The 23,380-nt window shown below is 43.8% G+C and overlaps 1 protein-coding gene across 10 annotated transcripts in view; it reads right to left on the bottom strand.

The window, feature by feature from the left end:
- Positions 1 to 611: 611 nt before the first annotated feature.
- The window catches only part of r3hdm2 (R3H domain containing 2), a 304,603-nt gene continuing 281,834 nt past the window's right edge, over positions 612 to 23,380 (bottom strand). For 9 of the 10 annotated variants that reach the window (XM_080218004.1, XM_080218002.1, XM_080218008.1 and 6 more), the window contains 4 exons: positions 11,182 to 11,326; positions 5,995 to 6,095; positions 4,200 to 4,284; positions 612 to 1,325 (listed from right to left, as the gene is read on the bottom strand). In XM_080218004.1, the coding sequence (XP_080074130.1) occupies positions 985 to 1,325; positions 4,200 to 4,284; positions 5,995 to 6,095; positions 11,182 to 11,326 (672 nt within the window). In that variant the 3' untranslated portion in view covers positions 612 to 984. The remainder of the gene's footprint in view (positions 1,326 to 4,199; positions 4,285 to 5,994; positions 6,096 to 11,181; positions 11,327 to 23,380) is intronic. The other variant, XM_080218006.1, reaches the window with a different exon arrangement.

Here is a 23,380-nt window from a genome sequence, read left to right as displayed (position 1 = left end):
TGTGCCATGTCTTTCACAACCACGTCTGTGAAATCAAACTACCCGTCATGGATAAGTCACGACTTTGATTCATAGAATCACAGAATCCCTATAGTACAGAAGGAGGCCATTTGGCCCATCAAGCTTGCACCGACAACAATCCCACCCAGGCCCTACCCACCGGAACCCCACATATTTAACCTACTAATCCCCCTAAGGGGGAATTCAGCATGGCCAATCCACCTAACCTGCACATCTTCAGCTCTATCAGTCATCTAGACTCAAAATGTTGGCTTTATTCTTTCCCCACAGATGCTGTCAGACCTGCTGAGATTTTCCAGCATTTTTTGTTTTTGTTCTGCATCTTTGGAGCGTGGGAGTAAACCGGAGCACTTGGAGGAAACCCATTTAGACACAGGGAGAATGTGTGAAATCCACACAGTGACCCAAGCCGGGAATCGAACTCAGGTCCCTGGTGCTGAGAGGCAGCAGTGCTAACCACTGTGCCACCATGCCACCCTGTTAATTGGATTAGCCAAGATCGAAGCCAAGGTTTACATTCATGATGTAGATTCCACGCCCTTGCTGCGCACCCCGTCTTGCAAATAAAAGACAATGTAAGACAAAGAAGATATTGAGAGTCTGGACTGGCAGACAAACTTTTATATTTAAAATCAAAAAAACAGGTTAAATAAAATTTGTCGTGACCATACACAGTCAACTGTTTTGGGTCACTTAAATAAGCTTCTAATACTTCTGCACAATTATAACAGAAAAAATACACATGGGTTGTGTGGCTGTGTAAAAGGGGAGTTTCAGGAGATTGGGGGGGGGGGGGGTGGGAAAACAAACTCTTTTTTCCAACTGATCACTAACTTTCCTTAATTATGTCTAAAGTGATATTTGGACAAAACAATACACTACAGGAACAATGCTGACTTAAAACAAAGCCAATACAGTCATTCAAAGGAGAGGAGAAAAAAGGGCTTTTCAAATATCCATTGGCTACTGGGAACTGGCTCTTTCTAGAACGCGAAGATCGTAGCTCCTTTTGGCTGTCCGCAGTTTAAACCTGTTTGTTGAATTATTCAGTCTGATGGTTGCATTTTGAGCAGCTGTGGTTGATGGGAACACAGCAACAATAGTATAAAGTGCAGCCAGGTCGCCGGCATTCTTTGAGTTCTCTGTCGCTTTGTTACAGTCCCCAGAGCCACTGCTGCGTTGCTGAGAGTCTTTGAGCCACTGGATTTTGGCACCAGACATTGATAGTTGACTGAAAAGTTTATCTGCTTCCATGCGAGTGATTCCTTCAGGAAGATCCGTCACCTCCAAGATTCGTCCAACCACTGAAACAAGAGGAAGAACATGCTAAATCGTTCCAAGAGACATAAATCACAGCCAGTCACCACTCAGCAGTGTGTAAAACAAAGGTTAACTTCACCCACAGCACAATCTGAATCCAGCTCCGATGTGTTGAAACGCAGCTGGACTCAATTTTAAAGACAGAATATCCTATTCACATTAAAATAAATCAAGATGAAGCCGCCATAACAAAGTTCTGTGTCAAACCAGCCCTATTTATTTAATGAGAATATCAGAACCCAACTTGTTATCACACAACTTGCAGACACAACAGTTACAGGGTGGCACAGTGGTTAGCGCTGCTGCCTCCCAGTGCCAGGGACCCGGCTTCGATCCCGGTTTGGGTCACTGTCTGTGTGGAGTCTGCACATTCTCCCCGTGTCTGTATGGGTTTCCTCCGGGTGCTCTGATTTCCTCCCACAGTCTGAAAGACATGCTGGTTAGGGTGCATTGGCCATGCTAAATTCTCCCTCAGTGTACCCAAACAGGCGCTGGAGTGTGGTGACTAGGGAATTTTCACAATAACTTCATTGCAGTGTGAATGTAAGCCTACTGTGACACAAATAGACTATTCTTCCTTTGCAGAAATACCACAAATTGCTAAATAGCAGAAACTCGTTCAAAACGTGGAGTACCGTCAGGATTGCTGAGCCACCTTCCGGGGATGAAAGTTGCACAATAATAGAGAAGGGCTGCAAATCAGTTGTGTGCAGGCAAAATGAAAAATACACATTTAGTTTAATTTTATTCATTCGTGGGACACGGGCGTCGCTGGCTGGCCAGCATTTATTGCCCATCCCTAGTTGCCCGAGGGAGTTGAGAGTCAACCACATTACTGTGGCTCTGGAGTCACATGTAGGCCAGACCGGGTAAGGATGGCAGATTTCCTTCCCTAAAGGACATTAGTGAACCAGATGGGTTTTTCCAACAATGGGTCATCAGTAGATTCTTAATTCCAGATATTTTTATTGAATTCAAATTCCACCATCTGCTGTGGTGGGATTCGAACCCAGGTCCCCAGAACATCAGCTGAGTTTCTGGATTAATAGTCCAGCGATAATACCACTAGGTCATGGTGTAACACTAGAAAATATCAGGTTACTCCACTTGCTGTGCTACCCCAAGTTTAAATGGGATTTGTTTGGATTGAGACTAGTAACTAATGCTGATTCTGCCATGGCCTAAATCTCCTAGTCCTGCAGGAATCATCAAAGACGGGATAGTAAATATGCTGGACAAGCCAAAGGTCCGTTGACCTTGGGTGGGAATTTCCAGGATTGGAACATCCCGCGCCCCAGTCCTTTCAAATCTGTTGCCCCAATGAACAAAAGCAGATTGAGATAAAATGCACAGACAATGTCTTGAGAGTTCCTTTCAATCTCAAGTTTCCAGTGTGTAGAACCCCACAAAGAGCAAACACATCATTGGCACACATTGATGGTACTGGGCAAATGGCATTCGATTGCATAAAAGTAGACCAGAATATCCCAAAGGTGTGAACCATTCACTGTGCCAATCTGGTGACAGAGATTTGTTACCAAACATGGTTACTGTCAGGCTGGTAATCTCGATGGATACGTGTACTGAGCACAAAGAAATCTCCAGGGTCAAAGAGTGATTCAGGGAGTGCAGAAGGAGACTTGAGAGAGATTTACAAGATGCTTGCCAAAGCCAAGAAAAACACTCCCAAGATCGCTAGCAGAAAACATAGTACCTTCGTGTAAGAATGTGATCAACTTGACCCAGACAACAGGCCCATTAGCTTATTGTTAATGGGTAATATAATGAAAGCCAGCCTAACCTTTGGCACAGAGAAGTACCTGTACAAGAAAGAATGAGCACAGACTTAGATAGGTTTGTCCAGGCAAATCAACCCTTTCATAACATCTTCTAAATCAACAGAAAATGGAACTCGATTTAGATTTCCAGCAAAACTTTTGCCAATGTCCTAAAAGACGCATTTTCTTTAGTAAATCATTATTTTAAATGGGTTACTGCTGATAAATACCAACATCTAGGTGAGTGTGAACTCATGAGAGGTGTGGTAGTGACTGAAGGATCAAACTCGCTTCCACATTTTCATATGTAGATGATCTGGATGGAGAAAGTAAATGTCTGCAAGTTTTTTAAATTTAACACTTAAAATCAAGAGATGATCAGGAAGCGAGGGTTGCTTGCAAAATGATTTAGATCAGTCATGCAACTGAGGAAACCAACGTCACAATGAAGTTTAATTCTGACGAGTATTAAAGAAGAACAAAAAAGAAGAAAAGTACAGCACAGGAACAGGCCTTTCAGCCCCTCCAAGCCTGTGCCGATCATGACGCTCTAACTAAACTAAAAAATAACTTCTGCCCTTACTCGGTCTGTATACCTCTATTCCCTCCCTATTCATGTACCCATCCTGGTGCCTCTTCAATGTCCCTGCTTCCACCCCCTCCTCTGGCAGCACGTTCCAGGCACCCACCACTCTCTGTGTGTAAAACTTTCCCCACATATCTCCCTTAAACCGTCCCCCTCTCACCTTGAACCTGTGCCCCTTTGTATATATCAGGTCTTCATAGAATAAGCAGCAAAGGTAAAAAAACAAAGAATGGATTCCACATACAGGAAGCTACAGCAACCTGGGAGTGGCAGTGGAGTCATCACATTCAATGCTGAGGCAAACAGGGAAACAATTAATATTGGGATGCATAGCCAGACAGTGAGGTAGAAGGGAGACTTCAGCAGGAGTACTTAGTGTGTGCATCCTGTTCACCACACTTTGAAAGAATCACATTAGAGAGGAAGGGCAACAAGAATGTTTGACCAGAAAATCAATCCATTCACAACATTTCTGCAATGAATCAGATACTAACCAACATCACCTGTGCCAAGGTCTGTGGACGCTGATTTCAGGGTTGGCTTCTTTCCTCGTTTAGTGTGTTTTGTACTGCACGGACCCTTTAAATAAAAGAAATCATAGGATTATAGAATAGAACAGCACAGGAGGACTCAGTAGCAGATTTGAGAAAAGGAACTGATCAAGAAATCATAACAGGAGGAGTAGGTCATTCAGCCCTTCGAGCGTGCTTTGCTATTCAATACATTATGGCTGATCTGATTATGGCCTCAATTCCACTTTCCTGCCCCTTCTCTATAATCCTTTGAATCTGTCTAGCAGCTTTCATATATTCAAAGACCCAGGCTTCAGTACTCCCCGAAGCAGAGAATTTCACACACTAATGTCCCTCTGAGAGAAGAAATACTTCTCATCTCAGTCTTAAGTGGGAGACGCCTTATTCTGAAACTGTGCCCCCTTACTTCTAGATTCCCCGAGGGGGAACATCCTAGAATCATAGAATCCCTACAGTGCAGGAGGAGACCATTCGGCCCATTGAGGCTGCACCGCCAACAATTACCCAGCTCCTATCCCTGTAACCCTACGCATTTACCCTGCTAATCCCCCTAACTTACACATCTTGTGTAGAATATAGGTTCAAGAAAATCAAACTCAATCTTAATGATGCTACTCCTGCGGGGTGTAGCTTTAGCAGCCTCAATGAGACAAGCTTCCACATCCCCTGTTGCTCCTCCGGTCGCTGGTCATAGTGTTACAGTCATAGCTAGGGTGTAGAGAAAGATCAACTTCATGCAAGGTAGGTCCATTCAAAAGTCTAACAGCAGCAGGGAAGAAGCTGTTTTTGCGTCAGTTGGATCGTGACCTCAGACTTTTGTACCTTTTTCCCAGCGGAAGAAGGTGGAAGAGAGGAGGTCTGGAGTGCGTGGAGCCCTTAATTATGCTGGCTGCTTTGCTGAGGCAGAGGGAAGTGTAGACAGAGTCAATGGATGGGAGGCTGGTTTGAGTGATAGATTGGGCTACATTCACGACCTTTTGTAGTTTCTTGCAGTCTTGGCAGAGCAGGAGCCCAGACCAAGCTGTGATACAACCAGAAAGAATGCTTTCTATGGTGCATCTGTAGAAGTTGGTGAGAGTCGTAGCTGATGCCAAATTTCCTTAGTCTTCTGAGAAAGTAGAGACGTTGGTGGGCTTTCTTAACTATAGTGTCAGCGTCGTGGCGGGAGGGGAGGGAATCATGACAGATTGTTGGTGATTCAGGTTGAGAGTTGGTACACGCTCTCCTTTCCCTCTCCCCCAAGAATGGTATGTTTTGTCTGTATAGTGTGCAAGAAACAATACTTTCCACTGTATCCCAATACAAGTGATAATAATAAATCAAATACTAACAAGGTACCAACTAGCGCAGACAATATTTAGTGCTATTCAGTGCACAGGAAAAATGTGTAGATGCTAATCTGGGTGCGACTGGAATCTTTGAGGGGGTTTGCCACACCAGGGTAGCTCAGTATAACTGATACAATGGTTTCCTCCTTTGTGGATTTAACAAGATGTGCCACAAAGAAGTTTAGAAAACATAATTTAGCCAAGTTAAAACAAACTGGCACACACCCCAGATCGTTGAGCAGATTGTCATTTGTGGCACTAGTTGCAATGTCAAGTTGATATCTTTGTGTGAGTGTCGAGCAGGAGACTTTCCAAAATTTGTTAGGTTATGTAGCTTTGGTTGTGTGGACTGCGCAGAATTAAACTAACACTGGTCTAAGATACTGAAGAAGACAGCTCGCTCCCCTCCTGCATTTTCATTCCATTACCTGATGAGTTGAATACTGGCATTGTCCATGGATTACTGGAGGTGGGCACACTGGAAGGTTGTACTGCAAAGGTTGGCCAAGTAAAGAATAACGAGTGTCACCTGATAAAGAAAAATAGACATTGATTTTGCAAACACACTCAGCAACTTCAGTTTGCAACTGTGCCCAAGGCATAGCAAGTGGGATACAGTCTCTGGATGGAGAGAAACATACAAAGCCAGAGTCTGTTTAAGCTTTCTATACAACTCGCGGCTCTCAGCTGATTCACTGCTCACCTTCAAATCACAGCATCACAAATAATCAGCAAGTGAACAAGAACTGAATCAAGTGGCAACATAAGAAATACAGTGAAAGTAGTTGAGCAAACACCTGAAATGTATTCCAAGTCCACCCACCCGACTCCCACAGTTATCCTGACTACACTTCCTCACATCCTGCTTCCTGCAAGGACAACCATCCTATTCTCTCAGCCTCTCTCCATCGCGTTTGTTCTGACGATGATATTTTCCACAACAGCATTTCTGACATGGCTCCCTTGTTCCTTAACCGAGGAACCGCCCGCACCCCCTCACCCGCTTCTCACTGTGGTTGACAGGGTTCTCAACCATGTCCGACCCACTGTCAGGAAAACAGTTAGTTTTAAGGGGATTTATATTTTTAGGGGTAAACATCAGAAATAATGCATAGAATATGGTAGGTTTAATTTAGTGGGCGTGATTTTATGGCCTCGCTTGCCCCAAAACTTAAAATCCCACCTGAGGTCAGTGGACCTTGCCATTGCCCACCCCTCGCCTGCTCTGATTCCCGTGGCGGGATGGGCTGGTAAAATTCTAGCCAATGTTTCTGTGCTAGCAAGGAAGCTGTGATCAGGTTTCAAGCTGAGAAAACATTTATCAGTTTCATTACAATATCCAGCTGAGACTCTGTGTTTTAGAGCTTCGGAATGCAGACTCCCGATAATTGCTTAGCAACAGGAGCCAATAGTTCCCTTTGTCCAGAAATCTGCAGCAGAAATTAGTTAGTTGAGTTAGAGACTGAAAGAGAGATAGGTGCGTCTCTCGGGTCTGTTTGTTGGTGGAACCTTATCATGGAGTGACCTAGTCAGGGCTAGAGTTCCACAGAAAAAACTAGAAGGGAAATAATAGAAGCTCCAGAGATCCAGAGGGCTGTAACAAATGGATTTCAGAACATCTGAAACTCAGTGATCAGACATTATGGAAGAACAGACTTGAGAAGAACCATGAGAAGTTGGGACAGATCGATTGGTGAGAACTACTAGAAAAAGGCTTTCTAAAAGTATCTCCAGTCATTGTTTTATTACTGTTTGTGAAAACACTGTAAATTAGTGACTGAATTCTGGTTAATGGTGTGATCTCATTAAGAGTGTGGAAGGGTTGGTTCGGAATCCTGGCACGGACTCACTGCTAATGGTGGAGCAGAAGCTCCGGTCAATCGAGTCTTTGGAAACACGAGCCTGATTTTGGAATATGCATCACTAACTGAAACTATTGCAACGAGAAAAGATTTTAGACTCTCTCATATCACAATCCTCGGGGGGAAATTCTGAGGAGAAATCTGCAAATATTGATTTTGGATGCTGACGAGACGATTGTAGCTTCAAATATATTTTGTCACCTGTAGTAACATTAAACATGGGTGGAAGTGTTAAACTAGAGGAATATTGTATCCATTTTTAAAAATGTTGAGTAAATGTTTTCTTTTGTTATTAGAAACTAATTAGTGGTCTTATAGCCCTATTTCCTCCATGTTTGAACAAACCAAAAATAAAAATAATCCTTTGAGCCAGGGTTCCATTCTGGGATCCTCCTGTCCATAGAAATCATAGAATCATAGAAACCCTACAGTACAGTAAGAGGCCATTCAACCCATCGAGTCTGCACCGACCACAATCCCACCCAGGCCTGACCCCCATATCCTATGTCCAGTTAGAACACAAACTGGGATTGGAACACCCATTTGCCATGCTTCTGTCTTCACCACTTCCCCTCCCTCCCAGAACCATATAGAATCCCTACTGTGCAAAATCAGGCCATTCAGCCCATCAAGTTTGCACCAGCTCTCCGGAAGATAATTTACCCAGGTCCATCCTCCCCCCACTCTATCCCTTCACCCCAAAAATTGCCAATCCACCTAACCTACACATCTTTGGACACTAAGGGACAATTTAGCATGGCCAATCCATCTAACCTACACATCTTTGGACACTAAGGGACAATTTACCATGGCCAATCCACCTAACCTGCACATCTTTGGACACTAAGGGGCAATTTAGCATGGCCAATCCACCTAACCTACACATCTTTGGACAGTAAGGGCAATTTAGCATGGCCAATCCACCTAACCTACACATCTTTGGACAGTAAGGGCAATTTAGCATGGCCAATCTACCTCACCTGAATGTCTTTGGACACTAAGGGGCAATTTACCACGGTCAATCCACCTAACCTACACATCTTTTGGACTGTAAGAGGAAACCGGAGCACCCGGAGGAAACCCACACAAACATGGGGAGAACGTGCAGACTCTGCACAGACAGTGACCCAAGCCGCGAATCGAACCCGGGTCCCTGGTGCTGTGAGGCAGCAGTGCTAACCCACTGTGCCATCGTGCCACCCATTTAATTTACCATCTTACTCTCATGTTCTTGGTCTGCTACAGTTCCAGTGAACCCAACACCAACTGGGGAAACAGCACCTCATTTTCCAATCAGGCACTTTATAGCCTTCCAGACTCAACACTGAGTTCAATAACATCAAAGTATTCATTCAATTTTGATATGAGTTGTTTTTGCCAAGTAGCAGTCTAAATCTTGTTCTTCCTTTCATTCAGAGTTGGCCTTTATTCTGCCATTAACCCCTGCTCTGGGCTAGTTTTTTTTACCAAAACCATTCCTTTTGGCTTTTGTTCCGTGACATTCTTCCATGCTCTGCAACCCATCCCCAATCTTCCGTTTTGTTCTATCTGACCCTCCCCCCTTTTCAACATTTCTACCTCCCTCCACTTCCAAAGAAGTTGTATTGGATTCCAAATGTTCACTCTGTTTCTCTCTCCACAGGTGCTGCTCAACCTGCTGGGTTTTTCTAGCACTTTCTGTCTTTATTAGAGTAATGTTACCCATTTGTTTTTCTTTCAGTGTATTGTACCCACTTCTAAACAAGGGTACTCCCAAGCATTCTTTGACCTAGCCACTGTGAGGTGAGTTAGCATCTCTAGGTTGACCTGCTCTCAAGATTTTCCATCCTTATTGTAGGAATTCTCACTCTGCTTGCATCTGTTCTTGGATGGCAAAGAGAGACTAAGAACTCAGAGCAGGAAACAGAACGAATGCCATTCATGCTGACCATTGCTGCACCACCATTTCATTCACTTCAGCATGTGGCTGCCAATACCACACCTATTCGCTTTGAGCAATGCTCCCTTTAAGCTGCACAATAACCTGAGAGTCCCCATTCAGGCCATGCACAAGTTGAAGCTATCAAAATGACCATGTGGGTAAAGTAATAAACCAAAAACAAAAGAATAATTACAAGGAACATTGGTTTTGAACACCTCAAAGGTTTTATTAAAATCCAAGTAAATCACATCTATATTCTCACTCTTATCTCTATCTATAATGACTTTACCAATAAAAAAAAATTCAACTTCTCTGGCATAACTTCTCTTTTGCAAATCCACACTGATGCTTGCCAATTAGCTGAAATGAAATAGTTAAGGATGTAAACATTGAAGAAATATCTAATCTGACCTACAAGCCAAGGTTCTGTGAAAATTTAGTTGTTGGCTGCAGTCAGTTTATTTCATTGCATGGTCCCTTTCAGCTTTTTTGCATGGCCACACATGCAAGATATTTATCAGAGAGCAAGACCTATGCGGCATTATCTGGGCTGCTGTGCAGCTTAGTGGTAACACTGCCTACAAAAAATTGATTCAATTTAACATAGGGAAATGCAACGCGAGTAATAGAGAACACAATCCTTTAACTGGGGAAAAGTCAACTAGTTCTACAGATAGTCATGTGGTGGTGCACAACTTGAGTACTGCTGAAAAAAAAGACATGTGATGTTGTAGCTTTTTGTCTTGCACTCATCAGAACAATTTGTAAGAATACAGAATAGTGAAAGGAACAACAACTGATACTGCAGGAGAGTGCTGATTGATTGGCAAATGGATGCTGATTGGGTGAGGAACTACCTCGCAACAGTTGACTGGTAACTGACAGTTAATTGTCAAGCTTTGTTTAAATTCAAACTAGGCAGATTGAGTTTGATTGGTCAAGGCATTGCCCTGGTTCCCCCATACCGGGCAATGCCTTCAGCAATCAGAGTCCACTTGCCGACCAGCACGCTCTTCTCATGCAGAATCAACTCCCCGCTACTCCCTTTACAATTTGGTATTCTTACGAACTGTCCTAATGAGTGCAAGACAAGAAACTTCGACAACATGTCTTTTTTCTCAACAACACAAAACTAGTTCTATTAATGCAAGGCAATACTTGAATCAGTATAATCAAGGACAATCACCAAGGATTATTAAAGGCAAGTCACATTTGACAAATTTGAATGCTTTTGGATAGGCATGAAGGAATGCAGTAGGGTGTAAATGATATAGATTTTCACAAGGCTCATTAGATCAATTCAGGCATTTGGTATCAGAGAAGAGACTGATGGACTTTCAGGCACATGCACGTTGTTCAGAGTGGAGAAGAGTTGGAAGTGGTGCATCTTATTAACACATAATCATGCCGGTGTTGTCACAATTGCCCAGTTGGTCTTAAAAAAATGGAAACAGAAAAATGAAGGCCAATAAGCAACTTGCGGCATGGGGAGGTGAAGGGAAAGAGAAGGAAGTATACAACCTTGCAAGCAGTCGTGCTTTGCTGCCATTTTGAGGGATGTTGCATAGTGGCATCACCTGGCTAGTTGGTTGTGATGCCACATGCAGTTTTTGCTGAGGGCTACACTAAAATAGCAGAGTGCACAATTAATATCACTAACATTTAATCTGCAGCTGACTATAACAAGCTGCAGCAACTTTAAGTGGGTGTCATTCCTACAAATCTCTGCTACCTCTGGAAAGTGAGGCCACCTTGTACATTCTGTGCGTTATGAGCACTAAATATATGCTGGTTCAAAACATTCCTGAAATAGCATTTGAAGAGGTATTCACCTTGTGCTGGACCCACGGATCTGGAGAACTGGGCAATAAGTGGCAGTGGTGCGAGACCAGGACAGACATTTGTCACATTTGTCACTGGAGACGGCGTTGGCGACTGAGTTGGAGAGTTAAGAGGACTCTTTAATTGGGCATTGACCTAGGAAAATAAACATCAACTGTCAGCACAATGCAAAATAAACAGGTTTACTTGACAATTGTCCAAGATTCATTTATTTTGCATGAAGTTAATACAATATCAAGAGATATCGAAGGAACTCTTCTATAAATTGCTTCTTGCTATTTTAACTTTAAATATCAAATGAAAACACTTCAAAAATAAAGAGAGTGACCAACTTTAAAACGAGACTAAATTACATCTGTGTGCCTTGGTTCAATAATCCATGCCCTTTCATCTCATGGGAGAACAACTCCATGGGGAGGCGATGGTCAAGTGGTATTATTGCTAGACTATTAATCCAGAAACTCAGTTAATGTTCTGGGGACCCGGGTTCGAATCCCACCAAATGGTGGAATTTGAATTCAATAGAAAAAGTCTGGAATTAAGAATCTACTGATGACCCATTGTCGATTGTTGGAAAAACCCATCTGGTTCCTTTAGAGAAGGAAATCTGCTGTCGCTTACCTCGTCTGGCCTACATGTGGCTCCAGAGCCACAGCAATATGGTTGACTCTCAACTGCCCTCGGGCAACTAGGGATGGGCAATAAATGCTGGCCAGTGACGCCCATGTCCCACGAATGAATAAAAAAATCTTTTTACCGTAGCATCACACCCACACTGTTTTTATCCCTGGATTCCCAAATTGATTATCAGCCAGTTGAACTGTGTTGAACACTTCCTCAAAGACCAACAAGTCCTGGCTTTAAACTTGAACCAGGAGTTCCAGTCCAGAGGTGCCACTATTGCACAAAGCTTCCTATGGAGACCAATTAATCTTATATACCAATTTTGTTTTGTGGAGTGGGTACATTGAAATGACATATGGACAGCAACCTGCAGTATACTGGCATTGCAGTCAAAGGAACCCATCTCCTGCAAACCATTTCCCCATACCACTACACATCTCCCCTTTGGTATTAGCTCTTTTTTGTTCATTTGTGGAGATTCACTAGGTTAATTCCGGAGTTGAGAGGGTTGGCTTAAGAGGAGAGACTGAGTAGATTGGGGCTATACTCATTGGAATTTAAAAGAATGAGGGGGCATCTTATCTATTCCCTTCATAATTTTATATGTTTCTATAAGATAGGAACAGGAAGATTGTTTGCACTGGCGGGTGAAATTAGAACTGGGGGCCTAGCCTCAAAATAAGGAGGAGCAGATTTAGGACTGAGTTGAGGGGGAACTTTTTCACACAAAGGGTTGTGAATCTGTGGAATTCCCTGTCCAGTGAAGCAGTTGAGGCTACCTCATTGAATGTTTTTAAGGCAAAGATAGATTTTTGAACAGTAAAGGAACAAAGGGTGAGCAGGCAGGTAAGTGGAGCTGAGTCTACAAAAAGATAAACCATGATCTTATTGTATGGCAGAGCAGCTCAAGGGGCCAAATGGCCTACTCCTGCTCCTAGCTCTTAGGACGTGGGGGCTTCTGGCTGGCCAGCTTTTATTGCCCATCCCTAGTTGCCCTTGGAGGGCAGCTGAGAGTCAACCACATTGCTGTGGCTCTGAAATCACATGTAGGCCAGACCAGATACAAACAACAGATTTCCTTCCTTAAAGGGCATTAGTCTTGCAGTTTCCATGTATGATTTCTGCTGTGAAACATTTGCAGATCCCAGTCAGAAAATGACTGGGATCATTTTCTCCTTGATTTGACTGCTCAACAGTAAAGTGTAAGGATCTACTATTTCAAATGGAATCACTGTACAAGAGTTGCAGTAGCTAGTAAAGCAAATAATGTCTGATCTATGAAAGTGGAGGTGGCAATATTGTGGTCTGAATTGGTGATTTAATTTGCCAACATAGTGCCAACCAAGCAAAACAAAATAGGTCATATACTGAAGTAGGAGATAAAGCTAATAAAATCTCAATGAAGACAGCAAAGACCTTTAACTAATTGGAGGTATATTATTTCACGATAGAGCCAGTTATTAAAAGACCCAGATAAAAGCTGTAAAATGACCTTCCAGTTGTCTTAATTATAGCATGACTCATGAGCTGTCAGTTCCCAAGAAATGCTTCACTGAATAAACCACACAGCTGGCTGAGAAGGACGTGCAATAGACTACGTCACTGACAAGAACGTTCCTAGCCAAAGAAATTGCGAAAAGGAAAATGGTGATTTCATTTGAAGCATCAAAGGGAAAGAACTTTCAAAAACAGTTTTCTCCAAATAAATCCGTTCACTGACTTGTTTTGTCTATCATGACAGAGCCCGGCCTACTTATACTGACAGGGTCACAACATTGATGCATCAGAGACCCGACCAACGTGGAAGGGATTTTTCTTGGTAACCACCAAAAATAATTTCCACAGCCATCACAGCCCCCATTACTCATGAGAAGAATTGAGCAACAGTTGACTTGAAAGAGGAGTTGAATAGTCAAATTCCTGCCATTCAGCCTCATGAGATTTTAAACTAAATTTATTGCTGAAAATTGATTTATCAACCAGCCTATACACAGAGACTTTGAAGTCTTGTGGCTCAGACAGTGTTGTGCTAATATATATGTATTGTTTTTTGAATGTTTATGGGATTGTTTAAAGATGCAGCAGTCAGTGTGTCTGGAAAACATTAATCTCAGGTGCTGGGAGAGCAGAATAATTACTAATTTCAGCCCTATGGTGATCATTTAGCACAGAGGTAATGGATTTCTGTTTATAGATGGAGATTTCCCCTGGGAATTTTGATTAAAGAATTGGAGGGGGGGGGGCGGGGTTAGGTTTGCAGGGTCCTGTGGTGATGTGGTTAATGGGAGGAGCTAGGTCTGTAGAAGATAAAAACAGCTTTTCAGTGCTGACTGGGGTTTTTTGAAGACAGAGGTTTTCTACAAGCTGCTCTCTCTCCACAAAATCTGTCCGACAGCTTCAAGACAGTCTATATTCATTATAGCAAGCATATTTATAGCTGCTAACTGTACTTAAAGTGGCTTTGAAGTCTGTAAAAGAAATGTTGCTTATTTGAAACTAAAACCCTGATAAGTTAGAAATGAAAGTTGCTTCCTTTCATTTTGAAATATTGTTCAACTGTTAATAGTTAAGCTGCTTCATTTGTTAAAGTTATATTTAAACTGTGTTATTATATAAAGTTTATTTTACTATAAAAGATCCCTAATTTGTCAGCAGAATTACTCCTGCAGTGAAGCATCCTATCCTCATATTTATGCCAAAATAGGAAAACTGTCAAGATCTAGTCAGGCTTTGTAATGTGAATTGAGGTTCAAGTTCCACTCTAGGGCTTGTTGGCACAGGAGTGTTCATAACGTGGTATAAACAGATTAATAATCAGCTTGTTAATCCTTCCTAATACTTTCCCAAAGGGGAAAAAAGTGTGTGAAACAAAGACCTGGGCCTGTAGATTGGTGGAAATGTAACTTAGATGGTTGAGAGACAGTTATTTTAGTTTGAATTAATGTAAAAAATTAAACATTTAAAAATACCATCCACATATCCAGCCTACTGAACTGACAATCCAAACTCATTGTGAAAATGCTGTCAGAGATTTGCTAGCAAAATCATATGGAGCATATCACGTATTAAGGGATATGGGGCAAAAGTGGATACTTGGGAGTTAGGTCACAGATCAATCATGATTGCATTGAATGGCAGAACAGATTCAAGTGGCTAACTGATTTATTCCTGTTCCTAAAATTAAACTAAAACAATTCAACTTGAAGCTGAAAGGATGACTAGCCAATGATCTCCTCCCCCTTCTTAATGGGCCATTCACTGGCCGGGGTGGGGGGGTGGGGCATAAGCGTGACCTCATCTAGGTCTCTGCCAATACTTGGCAAGTGAGCACTCAGAGATACAACAGAGTTGGCATGGAAGGCTCACCTGCCATGCTCGCTTTTCCTGTGGAGAAGTGACTTGCCTCAATTTATAACCCAATACACCATCTGCGGAACCAAAGAAGCCAGCTTTTCTATTTATGATGCCGTGATGAAACAGGTCAAGCTGGTGAGAGCCTTAATTTTATTGGATTTATGACTTGTAGGGCTTGATTTTACCATTTTGATTCTAAGTGCTGAATCTGGGCACAATTCAGATCCAACCTGGAAATCTGCTTTTAGGCGCCTCTGTACGCACTCAGCCTGAAAAAAAATTGCGGTCTAAATTGCGCCGTGGGCAGGGCTTATTAAGCTCTGAACTGTGCATAAGCAGTGAGAAAAAATATTTGAAAATCGCGTCCCTGTCACGTCACTCCCGAGAAGCAAAAAGCGGATAAAGCGTCCAGGAGTGAAAAGCAGGAGCAATGCCCCTACAGACATCATCCCACCCCACAACATAACTGTCCCCCTTATCCAACCCCCCTCCCTGCTACCCAGACCAATCGCAACCCCCTGCCCCCTTCCCCCCACCAATCACCCGCAGAGTGGCAACAGTCCCCCCTGCCTGCCTCCCACCAGAGAATGATTGGGCTTCCCCCCTCCCAGAGAATGATTTGCCCTCCTTGTTCACCCCCCCTTCACTAGACAACAATCTGGCCTCCCTCTGCCTCCCACCCCCCACTCCACGAATCAGACAACGATCTGGTTTCCCTCCTCCCTCCCCCACCAGAGAGCGACCCCCCCAAATCCCAGAAAATGCTCAGGCCTCTCTTCTCCCCTACACTCCACCACCGCCCCCCCCGCCCCCCCCCCCCGAAGAGAATGATCTGGCTTCCCCCCACCATCCCTCGTCACAGAATGATCTGCACCCCCCCACCCCACCATCCACCACTGATAGAGAGCCACTGGAAGCTCTGAACTTACTGTTCAGAAGCTGGAGCGCCCGAAACAGACCTTTGCTGAGCAGGTCTGTTTTGCGCCAAATCTGGACAGGCGAGTGCGGTGGTAAAGGGGGAAATGCCGGTAAAGTTGGGTGGGCAGCCGATTAATTCAATTTCAATGCATGCAAGTGAATTTAAGTCGCTGCTGCGCCTGTTTTGGGCGTGATTTGGATCGCGGCCATTTTCTGGGCTTGGTAAAGTGGGCATCCGTGCAGATGAAGGCACAGATCACGTTAATGGCCTCACACCCATCTTTACCATGTTTTCACGTCCGTTTAAATGGCAAAATTGGGGCCATAATGTTGATTAAAGAACACAGGTTATAAAATAGTAGACTTTGCTAACATAAATGGAGCAAAACAAAACTTCACATTACTTGTAATGTGTCCTTTAATGGGTGGAAAGATGACTAATGTCAGGGTCATGGCGCATCTCGGATACACAGCGGGCAATATTGGTCTGGACTGTTGTGGGAAAAGAAATGACGAAACCATGTTATGATCTTGTTAGGGACCAGTAACTTTTGCTTGACACCCACAGCACTGCTGGGAAAGGAGTTCCAGGATTTTAGTCCAGCAACAGTGAAGGAATGGCAATATATTTCCAAGTCAGGATGGCAAGTGGGTTTGGAGGGGAATCTCCAGGTGGGGGTGTTCCCAGGTATCTGCTACCCTTGTCCTTCTCGATGGTAGTGGGTTTGGAAGTTGCTGCCTAAGAAGTCTTGATGAGTTCTTGCAGTGCATCTTGTAGATGGTCCACACAGCTGTCACTCTCCATCAATGGTGGAGGGAGTGAATGTTTGTGGAAGGGGTAGCAATTAAGTGGGGCTGCTTTGTCCTGGATGGTGTTGAGCTTCTGGAGTGTTGTTGGAGCTGCACCCATCCAGGCAAATGGAGAGTATTCCATCACACTCCTGACTTGTGCCTTGTAGATAGTGGACAGGCCTTGGGGAGTCAATTACTCGCCACAGGAATCCCAGCCTCTGATGTGCTCTTGTAGTATTTATATGGCTAGGCCAGTTCAGTTTCTGGTCAATGGTAACCTCCAGGATGTTGATAGGGGGGTTTACCGATAGTAATGCCATTGAAAACCTAATGGCATGGTGGCACAGTGGTTAGCATTGCTGCCTCACAGCGTCGGGGACCCAGGTTTGAGTCCTGGCTTTTAGTTAAGAATTTAGTTTGGAGTTGAAGGAAATCAGCATTAGTAGAGAAATGGTTTTGGGGAAATTGATAGGATTGAAGGTGAAGCTGTTCAATGAGGGGTAGAGAGAAAACAGGGAACTATAGACCAGTGAGCCTAAAGTCAATACTGGGGAAGTTGCTGGAATTTATTATCAAGGATTTCATAACTCGGCATTTGGCAGGCAGTCGTGTAGACAAAGTCAGTATGGATTTACGAGATGGAAATCACGCTTGAAGCCTCTATTGGAGTTTTTTGAGGATGTAACCAGTAGAGTTGATTGAGGAGAACCAGTGGATGTGGTTTATTTAGACTTTCAGAAGGCTTTCAACAAGGTCTCACATAATAGACTATTGTATAAAGTTAAAGCACGTGAGATTGCAGGTAATGTTTTGAGATGGATAGAAAGCTGGTTAGCAGATAGGAAGCAAAGAGTTGGTATAAATGAGTCTTTTCTGATTGGCAGTTAGTGACTAGTGGGGTTCCGCACGGATCTGTGCTCAGACTCCAACTGTTCACATTATATATTCATGAGTTAGAAGAGGGAACTGAATGTATTATCTCCAAATTTGCAGATGATACGAAGTTGGGTTGGAGAGTGAGTTATGAGGAGGATGCAGAGATGCTTTGGCATGATTTGGACAGGCTGATGTGTGGGCATCTGTATGGCAGATGCAGTATACTATGGATAAATGTGAGGTTATCCACTTTAGTAACAATAATAGGAAGACAGATTATTACTTCAATGGGTGTAAATTGAGAGAGGTGGATACTCAGTAAGATCTTGGAGCCCTTGTGCATCAGTCACTGGAAGTAAGCATGCAGGTACAACAGGCAGTAAAGGCAGCAAATGGTATGTCAGCCTTCATAGCGAGAGGATTTGAATGCAGGAATAGGGATGTTTTGATGCAATTGTACAGGGTGTTGGTGAGGCCACACCTGGAGTATTGCGTGCAGTTTTGTTCTCCTTATCTGAGGAAGGATATCCTTGCTATAGAGGGAGCACAGCGAAGGTTTACCAGGCTGATTCCTGGGATGGCAGGTCTGTCATATGAGGAGAGACTAAGTCGGTTAGGATTATATTCACTGGAGTTTAGAAGAGTGAGAGGGGATCTCATAGAAACTTATAAAATTCTAACAGGGTTAGACAGGGTAGATTCAGAAAGAATGTTCCCGATGGTGGGGGGAGTCCAGAACTAGGGGGTTATAGTTTGAGGATAAGGGGTAAACCTTTTAGGACTGAGGTGAGGAGAAATTTCTTCACCCAGAGGGTGGGGAATGTGTGGAATTCACTCCCACAGAAAGTAGTTGAGGCCAAAACGTTGTGTGATTTCAAGAAGAAATTAGATATCGCTCTTGGGGCTAAAGGGATCGAGGGATATGGGGGGGAGGGGGGATCAGGATATTGCATTTGATGATCAGCCATGATGAAGATGAATGACGGAACAGGCTTGAAGGGCCGAATGGCCTCCTCCTGCTTCTAGTTTCTATGAATGTCAAACGGGCAATGATTAGATTCTCTCTTATTGGAGATGGTCATTGCCTGGCACTTGTATGGTTCCATCCCCATTCTGGCTGGGGTGGATTTGGGTTCTGTGTCTTTGCCCTACCCATGGCAGGGATCCTGACATTGTGGGTCAGACCTGTCTTCAGATAGAGGACACAACAATAAGATGATTGTGTGTTCATGGCTCCCCATATTAGATAAAACAAACATCCTGTCTAACTACTAATCCCATTCAGAAGTGACAAATAATTCTCTTGATTTGAGTTTGCTGTGTGTAAATCATCCCTTTGTAAAAGTGTTTCAAAAATCCATTAGTCAGTCCTTCTGCTGACAGGGAGCACCACACACGTGCTGCTGCATCGCTACATATAAAGATGGCGCTACGCATGCGCTTTTCTACACATTGCTCCCCTACAAAGATGGCAGTCGGTATCCGTCTGCTTCCAATTCCATCAAGGATTACCCAAAACCTCGGCACACACCCACCAGCTCCATTACTCTTCCGCATTCAGACATTTCTCACCCGCTTGATATTTAACACGACCATCTCTGTTCTGGTTTTTGTGGCCGACACCGCAGATTTCTAAAACTTTCTCTCCGGCGCCATCCTTCCTGCTCACTCGTCACTTGCACAAGTGCCACTTCCTCACTTGCCACTTGTCAAGCCTGGATATTGTCCAGTTCTTGCTGCATTTGGACATGGACTGTTTCAGTATCTGAGGAGTCGTGAATGGTGCTGAACATTGTGCAATCATCAGTGAACATCCCCACTTCTGATCTTATGATGGAGGGATGGTCATTGATGAAGCAGCTGAAGATGGTTGGGCCTCGGACACTGACCCTGAGGATCTCCTGCAGTGATGTTCTGGAGCTGAGATGATTGACTTCCAATCACCACAACCATCTTTCTTTGTGCCGGGTGTGACTCCAACCAGCAGAGAGTTTCCCCCTGATTCCCACTGACTCCAGTTTTGCTCGGGCTCCTTGATGCCACACTCAGTCGAATGCGGCCTTGCTGTTAAGGGCAGTCACTCTCATCTCACCTCTGGAATTCAGCTCTTTTGTCCATGTTTGAAGCTGTAATGAGGTCAGGAGCTGAGTGACCCTGGTGAAACCCAAACTGGGCATCACTGAGCAGGTTATTGCTGAGCAGGTGCTGTTTGATAGCTCTGTCGATGACCCCTTCCATCACTTTACTGATGATCGAGAGTAGACTGATTGGGTGGTAACTGGGTTGGATTTATCCTGCTTTTTGTGTACAGGACATACCTGGGCAATTTTCCACATTGCTGGGTCGATGCCAGTGTTGTAACTGTACTGGAAGAGCTTGGCTAGGGGAGTGACAAGTTCTGGAGTACAATCTTCAGTACTATTGCTGGAATGTTATCAGGGCTCATTGCCTTTGTAGTATCCAGTGTTCTCAGCTGTTTCTGTATATCACGTGGAGTGAATCAAATTGGCTGGAGACTGATATCTGAGATGCTGGGGAGCACTGGAGGAGGCTGAGATGGATCATCCACTTGGCACTTCTGGCTGAAGATTGCTGTGAATACTTCAGCCTTATCTTTTGCACTGATGAGCTGGGCTCCTCCATCACTGAGGGTGGGGATATTTGTGGAGCCGCCTCCTCCAGTGAGTTGTTTAATTATCCACTACCATTCATTGCTGGACGTGGCAGGACTACAGAGTTTAAATCTGAACCATAGATTGTGGGATCGCTGAGCTCTGTCACTTGCTGCTTACGCTGTTTGGCACACAGGTAGTCCTGTGTTGTAGCTTCACCAGGTTGAAACCTCATTTTGAGGTGTGCCTGGTGCTGCTCCTGACATGCCCTCCTGCACTCTCCATTGAAGCAGGGATTGATCCCCTGGCTTGGTGGTAATGGTCGAGTGGGGGATATGCCGGAACGTGAGGTTACAGATTATGGTTGAGTACAATTCTGCTGATGGCCCACAGCACCTCATGGATGCCCAGTCTTGAGTAGTTTGATCTGTTTGAAGTCTATCCCATTTAGCACGGTGGTAGTGCCACACAACACGATGGAGGGTATTCTCAATGTGAAGATGGGACTCTGTCTCCACAAGGACTGTGCTGTGGTCACTCTTACCCATCCTGTCACTGACAGATGGCTCTGCGGCAGGCAGCTTGGTGAGGATGAGGTTAGGTATGCTTTTCCCTCTTGTTGGTTCCTCACCACCTGCCGCAGTCCCAGTTTCGCAGCGATGTCCTTTAGGATCCAGCCAGCTCGGTCAGTGGTAACATCACCGAGCCACTCTTGGTGATGGACGTTGAAGTTCTCCAGAGGAGTACATTCTGTGCCCTTTCCACCCTCAGTGCTTCCTCCAAGTGGTGTTCAACATGTGGGAGTACTGATTCACCAGCTGAGGGGGGACGGTATGTGGTAATCAGTAGGAGGTTCTGTTTGTTGCTTGATCATGCACCATCACATGAAGTAAAGGGACCACTTACATTGATTAAAGACACAAACTCAATTTGCAAGATAATGGTTGGACACAAATTCAATTTACAAGATAATGGTTGGATTATGAGCCCTTATATAACCATTATCTTGTAAATTAAATTTGTGTCTACATGTGCCCTGTTTGTGAACCCAACTCCCACTCACCTGATGAAGGGGCAGTGCTCCAAAGCTTGTGGCTTGTGCTGCCAAATAAACCAGTTGGACTTTAACCTGGTGTTGTGAGACTTCTTACTGTGCTCATCAAAAGCGAGCAGTGGGATCAATGGAGCTGGTTTCAATTAAAATTGGGGCTTCCCAACCAGTTGCGATGTGTGACAAGCCTTGCAGAATTCAACCACATCTCCATGCAATAATACTTTAGCCTGAATTTTCCTTATTCCTCAGTAACCTGCTGTTGAAATCTTATGGGCAATTCTATTTCCCTGCAGTAACCAGGAGGGGCAATCATTTGATAAGACTACTATCCAGTCCTAATGTCCTAGTCTCTGAGGAGGTCTCACTTTTAACTAATAACATGAAGAGATGCTTCTTGATTCTTCCTCAGAGGACACCATCTGAAGTAATGCCCACAAACCAGGGTCTGCCTGTTGGACTTCAATCAGCAAGTTCAGATAAATAATTCAGCTTGTTATTTTCAAAATCTTTATCCTCATTCAAATCCCCTCAAAAAATCCTATCCAGGCACAAACTCTGAATCATCCTCCTTCTTAATGGATTCCACTTCATCCTGTCCTGCTTTATGAGTTTGGGCCCTAGTTACCACAGAATTGGGAGACAATCCAGGATGTTAGCCGTCCAGTAACAGAAGCAGCTGCTGCAACTTATTTCCTTTGCTTATTCTCAGCATCTGGATCTAGCCTTCTTGAGTCTTCTTCAGCTTGCCTCTGCTGCTCCAATGGATTCAACAACTGCTACTGCGCAGCTTGGACCGATCTGTGTCCTTTTATATCTTACATCAAGGTTTCATTTTCTCAAGTTCAGCTTGTTATTGGTTTCCTTAGAAACCGGAAAGTACAATTTCATTTCTGCTTTTCTGCTCTCACCTTTTCTGTTTCCCTCTCAATTTCAGTTTAGCTTCTGTTTTGAGGTTGGGTCTGCCTCAAATCATACAAATTAAATTGTCACCCAATGCCTGACATTTAAAAAATGAAAATATTTACATGCTTCATTTGTGTTAATATGGAACTGCAAATGGTATGTCAAGCACAAGGATGGGGGGCTTCAGGTGAAGGAATTATTGGACGGGCAAACAGACGTAACTTAGTCTCCATTTTAAAGCCATATACTCTGTCCTTAATTTTATATTTTGATTATAAATTGCTATGTCCACCTTTATAATGGAAAGTGCATTATGAAAACTTACCACACTGATTAAATCTTCTCAACTATAGTGCAGACAGAAAATTGTGGGTGGGATTTTCCGGTCATTTCTGCTGGTGGGATCATCGTTCCCATCGATGGAGACCCTGTTACAGGTTCCCCAGCAGCTGCAGAGGGTGTGAACAACAGGAAACCTCATTGACAGAGGTGAGACAGAAAGATCCCACTGCCAGCCAATGGCAGGCTGCCTCCACAAAACACACTGTTTGGGGGCGGGAAGGAGGGAGGGAGGGAGAAGAAGAACCTAACTAAAGTCCCGTCCAGTATATCTTTACTGGAAATATGATACCAAAGCAAATCAAGTGTAAGGCTGGGGAATAACAGCAGATAAGTGGGACCGACTGGATAACTCCCAGTCCACTTATGATAGGCTGAATGGTCTCCACAGGGACATAATCTCCCAAAGTTGTACAACTTTCCTCTTTGCACTACAGACTGGGTAATGGCTGTTTTTCTCCATTATTAACAAGCTGTTAAGTGATATCACTGAGACATTTAAACATATGAGCCTGAGAATACCATCAGCAGGAGGTTAAGAGCAGAGAAAACAGACATTCTCTCGATTTTTAATAACAGAAATTTCACCCCTTGACTATTGATTAAAAGAAGGAACAGGGAAGGAATCAGGATTAATGGTCACACTAACACTCTGACCTTCAAATTATATGCAAATCCAGTGCAAATCTGGTGACCCAGAGCTAACTGATAATGTCT

This window comes from Carcharhinus amblyrhynchos, chromosome X, assembly GCF_965287045.1.
Source record: "Carcharhinus amblyrhynchos chromosome X, sCarAmb.v2.hapA, whole genome shotgun sequence".
NCBI lineage: Eukaryota > Metazoa > Chordata > Chondrichthyes > Carcharhiniformes > Carcharhinidae > Carcharhinus > Carcharhinus amblyrhynchos.
Note: the sequence above shows the minus strand (reverse complement) of the source record. Positions and strands in the feature narration are given on the sequence as shown.